Below are 13,957 nucleotides of genomic sequence, written 5' to 3' on the forward strand. Positions count from 1 at the left end.
TCTATCGCATTACCTTGAACTACTAACTCGCCCACTCCCGTCGTGTATGTGCCTGGCTCGTCCAGGAGATACAGAGAGAGAGCGAGCAGGGAGCACACACGCAGCTTTACGCTGATTGGCTGTTACGCACTTCACAAGGAACCAATCAGATGGTGCTTTGGGCGGGCCAATCTGCCTGTGCAGCCAGGGCCAGTCGTGCAACAAACAGAAAGAGAGAAGCACTCTGCAGCAAGCACAAATAAAGCAATTTTTGATTTATCGGCCTTAAAATAAAAACAAAAAAGGCAGATGCCGATAATCGCCAAAATGCCGATAATCGGCCCAGCCGACAATCGGTCTACCCCTAGTTTCGAGTTATGGTTTCACACCAAGGTTTCAGGGCTGGATTGGAGGTTTAAAGAAGGTGTTAGGGTTTCAAATTAAGGTTTGAGCCAGGGTTTGGGTTTCACTTCCAACTAGGTAGACTAGTCCATCGGTTGGTGAGTTGGTAGGTTAGTTAATGTCTTAGATGTTTGGTTGGTTATTGGGTTAACTAGTTATTTGGTTGCTTAGTCAGTCAGTTCAAGCACCTTGTCGGAGGTCCAATGAGTAGTGGCACTGTTTATTTTCCATCGGTGGCCTCTGTTGCTGCAACATAGCGTGGAAACCTCAATGCGCAACTCTGTTTCACCGTTTCATTCGTAAAAACGACAACCTCTGTAATTAGAAGTTAAGAGAGGTGACCACGCGACAGGCTTTGATTGACGACGGCCAAGCAACATGACTCCCGTGACAAAGAACGGCAGATAACGAAACGTTGCATCTTATCAGCCTGATGCACACAAAGCATCCAGAGGCAAACAGGGCAATCAATGCATGTCAATGCAACCTTATCTAGGCTGTGCAGACACTTGCTACGGACCTTTTGGTTTGCGACCCCCCAACCCCCCAAAAAATAAATAATAAATAAATAATAAATAAAAAAAATAAAAATACTTAGCCTATATTAAACTGTAAACATACTACTACTGCAAACTATGATTTCATCAACCTTTACTATAATTTAAAAGTCATTCTACAACATTATCATAAAAAAAAAAAAAAAACAGTTTGCGGATGTTTTTTTTTTTTAAAGGAAAACATTTTAAATTTAAAATTATAAAATATTTAAATGTTGTGAAAAATGTAATGTTGCAAGAGATCACTTTTTTTTTTAATTTAATAAATTAAAAAGTTTTATTTAGCAAATTTGTCAATGTTATGATCTCATACAGGGTTTTCTTGAATTAAAAGATAAAAATACGTTTTAAAGTAGATATGAAAGTAGTACCGTAATAATACTAGATTTTTGCTTTGTCACCGATGACATGTAGACAGTTTTTTTTCTTTTAATTAATACATTGAATTTTTGCTTTGTCACCGATGACATGTAGACAGTTTTTTTTCTTTTAATTAATACATTGAACTGCTTAGCACACAGTATGCTAACCTACATACCGTATGTAATTGAGGCCCATTGAAATGCATTTGGGTTAGTGTCTTTTTTTTTGGTTTCTTATCAGAATCATCTTTATTGGCCATGTATGTAGAAACACTCAAGGAATTTTTCTCCATTAGTATCAGCCACTCATGTATCGCAGAGCAAGCAACAATAGAACAAAAAGAACATTTAGGACATGACACATAAGCACAGAGAGTCTTTACGTGATGCAACTATGCCATTGGTGCTTAATACGAAACAATGACAGCTATGCAAGTAATGCAGAGAGTCATCAAACAAACATAGTGAAAATTAATAACCAGTAGTTCAATAGTTATGATAATTACAACGCAATGAGTCAGTTGTGCAGATGATGTGCAGAGTTGTTACACAATTTAAAGTTGACCAATAGTGCAATAATTTTCTTAAATAGCATGCTGATAAACATTCACTATGCGTTTTCCATGAAAATTGAGGGCGAAAAAAAAAAAAAAAAAAAAAAAATATATATATATATATATATATATATATATATATATATATATATATATATATATATATATATATATATGCATGTGTGTGTGTGTTTATTTATTTATTTATTCATTTATTGGGGGGAGGGGGGAGTGGTTTCAGCCTGTTTCATGAACACAAGGTGATGTGTTGTCCTTTTTTCTTCTATTTAATGTGGCAATCAGTGGGAAAAGTTTGGGCGTCAATTGTTTAAACAATTAATATCGGCAATTATTAACAGTTTTGAGGGAGATGGCAATTACTCACATTTTTTCACTACTTGCGGCATTACTCGGTCCCTATCCCCCACGGATACCGGGGGCTTTACTGTACTGATTTTGGCACCTTCCATATTTTATTGAAGCACTTGATGGAAACTGGACTTGGATGACAGCTGACAGTAAGGTAGCATGACGCAGGCGTGTGGTCTGGCGGCATTATAGCATATAATAACAAGGCTGACATTGGCGTATGTTTGTGTGTGCGCAGGGCTACCTCCAACAACAAAGTGAAGGAGATGGTCTTGCTGGAGCTGAGCTATGTCAACTCCAACCTGCAGCTCCTCATGAGTCAGCTGGAAGGACTCAACAGCTCTGTGGAGGTCTACCAGAGCAGCCAGTGAGTATGGGTGATGGCGGCCATCTTCCCCGTCAGTATATATGCGCACGCGGTGGTTAGACTGGCTGTTTTTCAAAGACACATTAGGGAAAAACATCTGCTGCTGCTTGTGGTGAGGAGTGGTCATTATTGGTCTGTAATGGCAGGCTAGTGCTGCCCCCTGCGGTCATTTAAACACAGCTGTGTGCCGCAGCCAGTCGCCTGACGCACGGGGTCGTCAGTCAGTCAGTGCGACTGTATCATATTTGTTTGTAGCTTTGCATAACATTCTCTCTACTCAAAGTACTGTATATCCATACATAATGTGAAGTTCTACTGTATATACAGTATCCGGTAACTTAGAGAGTGATGTTTTTTTTCTCAGGACTGATAACGAGTTATTCGTAGTCAAGGAGGCCAATAAATGCTATTTGAAGCCGGGAAAATATTGGTGTCCAAATAAAAAAGAACTAAGTTTATTAACTTTTTAAAAATGTGTTTAAAGAGGACCCAAAGGTCAACCCAAATATTTTCTTCCAGAATATATTCTATGCAGGCCCACTAAACACGGCATTCTGGTTAATATTGTGTTTGTGGAATATGAGAAATCCAGCCGTTTTTAGCTAGCTCAAGGGCTGGCCATTTTGTCACTTTTGTCAACTGAAGATGACATCACAAATGCATAGGGCTTAGGTGATGACCAATCACGGCTCAGCTTCAGAAAACAGGTGACCCGTGATTGGTCATTACCTGATCCTTGAGCAAATGTGATGTCATTTTCAGTCGACAGAAGTGAAAAAATGGCTGCCCCCAAGAGATGGCTAAAAACGGGTGGATTAACTCTTATTCCACAAACACAATATTTATCAGAATGCCTTGTTTCAACATATTCTTGAAAAAAATGTGTTTGGGTTGTCTTCTAAAGGGACGGTGGGGCCGGGATGGCCATGTTTTCACTAACAAGTTCAGTTTGTATATTTTTTTATCAGGAAAATGAAAAGAATTGCCATTTGCTATTTTATCCATTCATTTTGGAGAAATTAGGAAATAAGTAACTCCATGAATAACGCCTCTCGTTAATTAGGCCAATGGCCGCGCCCCCCACCATTCTATCGTTGTTCGGCCGGAGTCACGGGAGGAACCAATTCCAAACTCTCCATTGGAAATCATTGTCCTTTCATTGCTTATAACGTCCAAAAACAGCTATCAATTGGCACCAACATTTATGTGGACATCCCTACTAATGCCCACTTCAACATACCAAAAGGATTAACCTCTCCATTGCTGATTTATATGAGAATGAGGAAATGTAGAAGTGAGCAGAGCTACATAGATTTATGCTGGTACGAGCGCACACTGCTTCTTTGCTTAAAAAACAAAAAACAAAACACTGCTTCTTTGCTGATCACAGTTAGGACGGGCGAAGCATTAAACACCGGTCAGGATATTTACAGAGACTGAAGTGGAAATGAGTAGATGTGCACATTTATTTGGATGAGGAATGGCCCCAGTTTTTTTACCTACAACACGCCGTCCAATTTGGAACGGAACAGCCGAAATGGCACGTTCCACGTACTCGGCTGTGCAGTCAGCCTCGCTGGAACTTTTTGTTCGCTGAACATTGGCGCTTGTTTGATTAGGGCTTACCTCACTCTCACGCCACTTCACTCAGGCAGAAGGTGGCGGCTGCAAACAGTGTCAGACACCGCACGCGACTGCTTGGGAGGCAACCCCGCGACACGAAGACGCAGGCTAACAAAAAAGCTCCAAACATCTGGATAAATTAATAAACAGTAATTGTGGAGAAAATGTTTTTGTAATGCACGTTAATGCTAAATAAAATTGGTTCTGATTATTCAGTTAATTGATGGAATAATCAAGTCTAAAAATATTCAATCGTGACATCCCTAGTGCAGAAAACTCCCAGGGTCAGCAACATCTCTTATAAAGTTAATTGAAAATGTAAATAAATAGCTCTTGCAGATTGATATCTTATCGGCTGTTAATCGGTTTATCCCTAATTGACATACATGCAAACAATGCAAATTAACTATCTGTCCATTCTCCTACAGTACACATTATGTAAACCTTGGATGATTGGGTTTTATTGCGTAATTGACCCCTGTTAGCGGATTCACGCGAAACATATTGAGTCATAGCGATCCATTGACTGAAATTAGCAGACTCACTGACCCAATTTCATTAGTTCACTGACCCAAGTCAGTGGATTCACTGGAAACACGGCAGGTTCTGATGATTCAGCGTCCTCTGTTGACTCGAGTTGTTAAATTACCAAAGGTGCAACAGACTTAAATCATTCAGTTATATATCGATTCATTGACTCATTCAAGTGGACTCACCGGAAATGGTTCGCAGACTTGAGTTAGCAGACTTTTGCGTGCGTGGATTCGCATAGCCCCACCATATTGTAACAAAGGCAGTCAAATGTATTTGCATAGAAGATGCTAACTGTAGCGATGCAAAGCAGTTGATGCTTTCAACAGTTGTCTCCTTTATCTTTAAATCCATGTTGTCACCATCACGCGTTAAAAAGTAACTCACTGCATGACAAAATTCCGATGACAAAATTCCGATGACAAACATGCGCCGTGTGGTGATTGACAATTAATGCCAGAGTAAAGGCGACGCTGACAAAGATGAAGCACTGGAGTTATTTGTTGTTTTGAAACCAGACAGGTTGGTTTTTGGAAGACTAAGGCTTCGCAATAAAACAAGTTTTTGCGGTTGTGGTCGATAATTTTCCTCGCACGCCTGCCTGTTAGGTGAGTTGCAACTCTCTTAAATGGCGAGTGGCAGGTTAGCGCTAATGAGCTTATACTCTTTGATTATGTTAATTAAGGAAGAGACACGACTCTTTAATGATGTTAATTAAGGAAGAGATTCTTGTTTGTTTATCTTTCATACAACGTTCAAATATACACGGAAAGTCGAGCTGGTTGGTTCCTAAATCACTCGGGTTGATTTGTATCTTGCAAGTGAATCAGGAGTCGGACTCTCCATTAAACTTTATGACTGTTCTGGTTGACTGATGCTTAACAGTAAACAAAGCCAAAATGGCAAAGCAAAGTGGATTCGCCTAAAACACCAGTGACTCCGATGATTTGGATAAATTGGTTCATTAGCCGATTTAACTTGAAATGCATTGGACTCTGTTGATTTGGTTTAATCGGCTTACTGACAAAAGTGGACTCACTAAAAAAAACATTCGACTCAGATGACTAGGTCGTAACTGCATCACTCATGAAAGTTAGCGGACTCACCAAGCACATCGCGCCCGATTGATTTGGCTGCATCGGTTCATTGACTCGAGTTAGCAGACTCACCGGAAACACTGGATTATTTCTGTTTCCATTATTTGTAATGGCTGGAAAGCCATTTAGCTGTCACCCAGCTGGTAAAAGTATTAATGTAATAAGCCAACGGGAGACAATAATGTGGTTCTGTGGATTCTTGAGTTATGAGGTCGATGGTCTCCCTGACACACACACACACACACACACACACACACACACACACACACACACACACACACACACACACGAATCGCTAACCATTTATTAAAAGCTGCTTTTAAAGCTTCCCGTTTGTGACTGCTCAGAGGCCTGGCACATAAAAAAAAAGACTAATGAGGGCTTGTTGTGGGGCCAAGTTGAGTTTATAAAGTCATCAGTGGACCCGTTTCACAATGTCGAGGAAAAATGAAGAAACCATCAAGGAGCTGTCCAATTTCTATCTAATGATCCTCTGTATGGTTACCATGGTTAGCATAGCACAACAATCTTAGCTTTGTTGTTATTGGTTGTCATGGGTGAAGCATGAAGTGTGTGTGATTGTGTGTGTGTGCAAGAGGGTGTGTGTGTGTGTGTGTGTGATTACTTAAGGAGTAGTATATTTTAAAGCAATTTTATATAATGTAACAAATAAATTGACATTCCCTGTCAGTCCAGTTGTAAGGGTGCATTTCAGTAAAGCTGCATGCATTCAATTGTGTGTTCGGACAGATGGTTTCAAGAGGTTTCAAGTGGTCTGTAAGTGGAGACACGTGATGAAGAGCTGAAGTCCCTCTGGGGGAAAAAAATTGTGAAAAAACAATGTTCTGAATGAAAAATACTACTACTGTGTTTATTTGAGTTTAAAATATTTCACTCTTAGTGTTCCCATGAGTCCAAACAGTCAAGAGGATAAGAGTTCAGTGTGTCTTCAAAACGCCACACTCGTCCTCCATTTTATCCTATCCGTCCTCCCGTCCTATCATTGTCAGCGTCATCGTACTAGTCTACAATAGATTGCTTTCTCCGTGAGGGTAACATGAAGAGTGCATGGGAATGGTGGAAGCTGAAATACAAGCACAGTACTCTGAGGGGTAACAAAAAAAAATCCTTTTAGGTTTTTCCCAGAGTCCAAATGAATAGCTCTCACTGTACCTGGGTTTGTATCTCACTCTGACCGGATTCAACTGGTTTTACTGCGAGCTCACCTGTGTGTGCGAATCGCCTGCGTCACACGAAGCACGGGAAAATAAACGTAGCTCTCGTTACTGTGCTGCTGTCAACATTCATTCAATATGAGAACAAAAAACACGTCCACAAAAATATCCACATTTTGAGTGTCCACTAAATCTATCAGTGACCCGATGCAACCAAATTATCAGGGTCTGAGGTGTTTGCACTAAATCAATTGAACAGTTTTGGTTGTGCTGTGTATGCTTTGATCCGCTGCTCCGAATCTCTCAACACAGAGCACCACACATATTAAGATTCTGTCCTGCCATAGGTCTGACACAAGAACTGACACTTTAGAATATACAAAAAACATCGGGTAGGATGTATTAGCAGTTTGGTCACCTAGCTTAAACCAAGGATGAATCAGTTGGGTACTTGTGAAGGCTTGGCTAGGAAAATATCCCAAGATCCATTTGATGCTGCTATAACGGAAGTACGTGGAGTAAGTTAACAAATACGCAGCCGTTCCAATTTACAAAGAGACTCGCATTCTTAGGAAGAAGTTATCGTACATTCTTAGGAAGACCCTACTTGGCGAGTTCACAAGACCGTACTCTGCATTCTCCATATTGAGAAACGGCCATTTTGTGTTATTCACCACCACTTCCTTGTTCGTCAGTTAGACGACTTCTTTGATTGGCTACATTCCGTTCACGTCACACTTGACGGAGTCACATGACTCGAGAGTTGTCGTCTTTCCCTGAATATTGAATAAGTTTAATATTTAAGATTGTTGGCCCGATCTGTTTGGGACTCAATTATTGAGATAAAGGCACTCTTAACACACCTCAGACATAAGGATAATTTTATAGGGCATTCTCATAAGTTATAAAATAGTTGGTCGTTTGACATCCTCGGTCGGGAAGGGGCAAAATTGGGACTAGAACAACCCGATTTACTTCATGTGTGTAACCGGCCTAACTTGAATCAGCTAAGAGATCCTCAGGGTCATTTGAGTGTGTGGTGTTTCTGGTTAGTCCAGTAACTGCAGTCAGTGAACCGATCAAACCAACTAAGATGAACTCACTGTGTTATTGTGGAGTCCCCTAATTTAGGTCATTGATCTGACACAAGCAAGCCATACGAATTTAAGAATTAAATGAGTCTGCAGTGTTTTGAATGAGTCCTCTAACTTGAGTCAGCAAATCAACTCAACAGATTCATCTCTGCAGTGTTTCTGCTAAGTCCGATAACTTAAGTCACTAAACTGATACAACCAATTCATCTGAATCTGTGAATTGTCCAAGTCAGCTGTGTTTCTGGGTTTGGATTCCTGAAACGTTCAAGTACCCTGAAAACCTCAACAGTGTTTTTTTTCCCCATTGTAATGTAGTTCAGGGTTCACGTCGAGCACTTTGAAATGTAAACAAGATCCTTCAGGGTCTGTTCCGTGTCTTGAACACTTCAGTGAGAGGTGAGAGGGAGTGTGCATACATGCGAGTATGTGCGTGTGCAGGTTTAAAGGTTTTTCAGAGCAGATGCACTCATTTGGTTGAGAGCCTTCAGCCAAACCAGAAAGTGGTGAGCTCATCCTCTTAGTAGAGGAAAGTGTCTGAGATTCACAAGAGTCAGCAGGAACAGGAACGTGATCCTCTCTAGCCTGTTTGGCAGGCAGAAGCAGTAGTTGCTTTCGCAAGTTTGCATATCGTTCACCTTGATATTAAGAACCCGTGTTCCATCTGTCGGCAGCTTCCTGTAACCACAGCAGATCGCTACTGATCAACATGGTGCTTTATGAGTGCCTGGTTTGTGTTAGTAGAGTCCAAAAGAAAGAAAAACACCCCAGGAGGTTTCCTTAACACACAATTGTGTGGACTTTGTGTTGCACTAAATCTAAAACACCTGCGAACCTGAGCCTAATGAGCTCAGAATTGGATGAATATAGCAACTTTCACGTATTCACTAAATGAAAATAACAGTCGGCTAGGTAGTTACCTAATTGTTTGTTTCTTGCGCGATATTGGACTTTAAGTTTGCAACAGCTCGTGAACAATTATCTGCTTTGGATCTCTTGTTTTTGTCAAATACATTAGAAACAATTCTCAGCATGAAGCAGCCCACTACAGCACAATATTAAGGTATTCAATCATGACTAATAATGATTACAATTGCTGTCTTTCCTGCTCTGTATTGGACCTTAGTTAATTAGCCTTTGGCTGGTTAGCCATAATGTGCTTTTAAGTGACTACTACAAGCTTTTAGTTAGGAATTCTTCTCGCTCAAGTTATGGTCGAAGCTACATTGTCGTAATGGGATGTTGTATGTAGAAGTTTGTGGAAAGAAACTAATGTTATCCAATATGAAATTAGGTTATGTGGCAAAATGTGGAAAAGTGAAGCACTGTGAATCCTCTCCGGAGGCACTGTAACTTTTTGTGACATCACAGTTGTTGTTTGTTAGTTTTACTAGCTCATATTTCATCTTATGATATACTGTACCTTTTAACAAGCTATTTTTCTTCTTTAATACCATTTTAATGGGACCGATTTTAAAAGTAATAGCTTAAAGGACTTTCAACATTTCTGAACAATTGCAAAACAAAACGCCTGCCATATTATTGTAATTAATAAGGTAAACTTTGAATGATTGAAAATGTTATTTTAAAATATTCTGTATTTGTCTTTTTGTGTGTTTTTCTCACAGGGAAATGGCCAACATCCCGCTCATTGCCCTGGGTCTGAAGGAGACCAAAGAAGTTGACTTCTCCACGCCATTTAGGGTAAGATACACTAATATAGATGCTTCACCGGTTGGATTATTGACCTAAAAGCTAAAGTGCTAATGTTGCATCGTAGTTTAGAATAGTTTTTCTTGTTCAATGTTTTTGGGTCAACACATCTGTGCTTCTGCCACTCTGTGAAATATTTTTCTCACTCAGGAACAAAACAATACTGAGACGAAAATACAGTACTGAAATACGAAAATAAGTGATTGTGTTTTCAAGACAAACATGGCTAAACCTCAACTATTTTGTGACATTTGTTTCCAACAGGAGTACATTGTTTCGCATTACAACGAAGATGGAGCCAACTACGAAGATGAGCTTGCTGACTTAATGGACTTGCGGCAGGTAGATGCACTCAGATGGCATGCCCACAAAATTTTGAAAATTTCCAAGGCTAAATTGCCACTAATTGTTGTTTTCCTCATTGTGTGGGAGCGCAATGTGGCCGTAAAGTTTAATGACTCACTCCTCTGAGAATTGACTTGGTAGCGTTCCCCCGAATTGAAATATTCACCCAGTCAAGCCAGTTTCTCATAGCCGTAATACATTAGAAAGGCATGTCTACCATGGGTAGACTCACAAAAAAGTCACAAGGACACATGGCTGAAAAGCCCCAAGAAACCTGCCATTTTGTTTTATAGCTGACATTTTCAGAACATTTTGCCATTTCCACTTCTCCATCAAGGGCCAACCACTCCTACTGTAGATTTTTTTTTTTTTTTTAATCGCTACCCAATTGAAACAATGTGTACTAGACAGAAGGATGATGCTAAACCTGAATTGTCCTTTTGTTGTCATTGCATGTAGTCAGAGGGTAGTGGCGGTTTGAAGAGTCTTCGTAAAAGCACACATCTCTAATAACTCATCTCCACAAGCTCAGAGCTCTACCAAACTAACTTCAACTTAACAATTCCACTGAACCACACCTTGGTTTGAGTCGGTGGTACTATAAGACACATTTTATTATTATCTTTGACACACCCACATTCCGTACAACCACCATGACTCTTTTTCTGGTTTTGTTTGTGGCGAGGAATCTACAATGGCCTGATGAGTCACTGTATTATGACATAACCTGAGGAACATCTTTATCCCTATTAATCAAATGTTTATTTTAGTTTATTTATTACATCAGTGTGTACAGCAGTACCGCACTACAGTCTTGAGTCACCATGAGCTTGTCTGTTTCAAATGACCTAGCACCAAAGAAAAAAAGATTCAGATTCAAAACAAAATTGTAACACTTGGAGCAATTTTTAAACAGTAAATAATGGAGGGAAATGTCTGAAGTGTTTGAAGTGAAGCAATAAGACCTAATCATTCAAAGTTCATGATGTTTCCGATGAGTCCACTAACTCGAGTCAGTCACCTGATACAACCGAGTTATCAGACTCCGTTGTGTTGCTGGTCAGTCTGCGAACTCAAGACAGTAAACTGATAGAACCAACTCATCAAAGCCTAAGAAATGTTTTATGTTAACTGTTGTAGAAGTGTATGCAAAAAAGGTTAACCACAGTTAAGAATAAAAGGCAAAAACTAGAAAATTTGTTCTCACTCTCTGATGAATTGGTGTTGACTGATCTTGCGAGATTTGCTGACATCTATAAAATGGATGACCAACTTTATGTTGTTTTGGTTTCCAGGCGTGCAGGACACCAAGTCGGAGCGAGGCTGGCGTGGAGCTGCTGGCGAAGTACTTCAATCATCTTCCGCTGGTGGAGAGTCGATTCTTCTCACCCACGCATCACAGTAGCATCTTCTTCACTTGGTACGCTCTAACAAGGTCTCCAAGTTGATCGCCAATGTTAAATTTCAGCAATTGACAATATGCTTCTCATCTTTGCTTTCAGGTATGACTCCTTCACAGGTGTCCCAGTGTGCCAGCAAAACCTGTCGCTGGAGAAGGCCAGCATGCTCTTCAATATGGCCGCCCTCTTCTCACAGATCGGCACCCGCAGCGACCGGCAGACATCGGCCGGCCTGAGGGAGGCCATTTCGGCCTTCCAGAAGGCAGCAGGTATGAAGATTGTCAACAGATTACTCTCAGAAGAGTCAGTTGTCTCAGTTCACTGACTTGAGGTAGCGGATTCACTGGAAACATTGACTCAGATGATTACCGGTGGGTTGTATCGGTGCGAGAACTCGGCGGAAAACACAGTAGATTTAGATGCTTCTGTTGTGTCAGTCCACGGACATAATCACAGTCGATAACACTGACTCAAGTGAGCTGAATCACTTTAGTGAGTGACAAAGGAGTAACTTGTCTATAAATTTGAGTTTACAAGTAGTAATCTCTGGCCTGTAGTTGGCCTTGATTTAAAAGAATGAACAATTTTTGTTGCTCCTCTTTCAGGCATCCTGAACCACCTTAAGGAGACGTTCACACACACACCCAGCTACGACATGAGTCCTGCCATGCTGGCCATGCTCATCCGCATGATGCTGGCGCAGGCGCAAGAGTGTCTCTTCGAGCAACTCGCCCTGCCCGGCGTCCGCAACGAGGTTCTGTCCCTGCTCAGGATGGCGCAGGAGGCGGCCAAGGTGTCAGAGGTCTACGACCACGTCCACCAGTCCATGATCCAGACACCGGTGAAAGACAACGTGCCCTTTTTCTGGTCCACTATGTCTCAAGTGAAGACCAACCACTATCGCTCCATGGCGCACTACTTTGTGGCCTCGGCCCTGCTGGACCATCACGGTAAATCCACTGTTTATTGTTAAGAGACCATTCCGATGTGGGGAAGTGTCTTTGCGCCGTTTGATTGATGTCGCGAACACGTCGTAACATCGGATCCCATCGGGAAGCGTAAGGTGGGCGGTTCAGCATGTTCAATCGGCGTCACAAGTCGTGACATTTGCTCACTCTGATTGGCTGTTAGCTAGCGGCTCAGCGCACGGGGCAAGAACAGGAAGTGATGAATGCGGATAAACAGTCAGCGACGGAAATCCTTGAATTTCGCCTTTGCTGCCTTAATCTTCTTACAAGTACACGAGCGAGGGTTGACAATGTAAGTATTGCACAACACTGTGTCAAGTGAGGGTTTGCTTCGCGTGCGAGTTCATCATGAGCGAAAAATACAGCGGAATGCATTATTTACATTCTTATATTCCGCCCCCGCTAGTAGCTTTCCAGTTGGCTTTTTCTAACCATGAGGAATAGTGACTACCGCCACCGATGGTATGGAGGGGTATTACATCTCACGCATGTGCAGAAGTTACTTAATGCTCAGCTTCGCTGTCTGTTTTTGCGGTGTACTTTTGTCATTTTTTTCCAAAGCGACGAGCCGAGAGTCGGTCAGAGGCCACAGGCGTTACTGCGTTGGTCACAGTTGGCCAACGTCGGATTGGTCTATCTAGGCCTTTAAACACAATCAGTAGCAACATGACAAGATTCCCCAAAAATGTACGGTCTTTCAAAAATACTGAGCCTGGGTGGAAGGGTTCAAATTCCGGTCCTTCAAATTATTCAAATATTCTAACGGGAATGTTTCTTTAACCAATCAGATGTATTATTCAGCGCGCCAAAGCAGTATTTTTATGTCAGCTGATTGGTTGGTCAGAGCAAGTGAAATTTGATTAGCGTTTATTGTAGTGATCTGCATCTCTGATGTTTAATAATCAGCATCTCTTTGATTTGGTGCTGTGAGATTTTTCTATCTGAAATATGTGCCTTGGCTCAATGAAGGTTGAGAGACACTGTTCTAAACAGAAGCTTGATTGTGTGCTTATAGATAAAAGGCTGGTTTTGTTTATCTCATAGATCCCAAATATGTCTGCTATCTACTTGTATCTTTTAGTTGTTATTCTCCCATGACTCATGGAGCTGATGTGTGCATGTGAAAATAGTGAATATGCTCGCCGGCCAATCGATCAGATACACCTGCACACTTGATTGAAATCCTAAACGAGCGTGATGTTCGAGAACGGGGGCTGGCAAAGCATGTCCCACATGCTACGAACGTCTCACCGTCTTCTTTAATGCTGCTATAGCCATATCAATATTATTGCAATATTTAGCATATACTTCAAGAAATTACATTTTTATTATCTAATGAAAGCAGTACTTTTTCATGCAGCACGTTAAGCAATCTCAATGTGTTCTTAGCTAATTCATTGTAATTCATTTAGATAATGTCCACC

At 41.0% G+C, this 13,957-nt stretch overlaps 1 protein-coding gene across 2 annotated transcripts in view; it reads left to right on the forward strand.

The window, feature by feature from the left end:
• The window catches only part of rhpn2 (rhophilin, Rho GTPase binding protein 2), a 40,168-nt gene that overhangs the window by 15,706 nt on the left and 10,505 nt on the right, over positions 1-13,957 (forward strand). For both annotated transcript variants that reach the window (XM_086025272.1, XM_086025271.1), the window contains exons 3-8: positions 2,462-2,590; positions 9,736-9,811; positions 10,085-10,162; positions 11,461-11,585; positions 11,668-11,834; positions 12,171-12,515. In XM_086025272.1, the coding sequence (XP_085881398.1) occupies positions 2,462-2,590; positions 9,736-9,811; positions 10,085-10,162; positions 11,461-11,585; positions 11,668-11,834; positions 12,171-12,515 (920 nt within the window). The remainder of the gene's footprint in view (positions 1-2,461; positions 2,591-9,735; positions 9,812-10,084; positions 10,163-11,460; positions 11,586-11,667; positions 11,835-12,170; positions 12,516-13,957) is intronic.

This window comes from Filicampus tigris, chromosome 3 (assembly GCF_054856515.1).
Source record: "Filicampus tigris isolate MCC_2025a chromosome 3, RoL_Ftig_1.0, whole genome shotgun sequence".
In the NCBI taxonomy this organism is placed as follows: Eukaryota; Metazoa; Chordata; class Actinopteri; order Syngnathiformes; family Syngnathidae; genus Filicampus; species Filicampus tigris.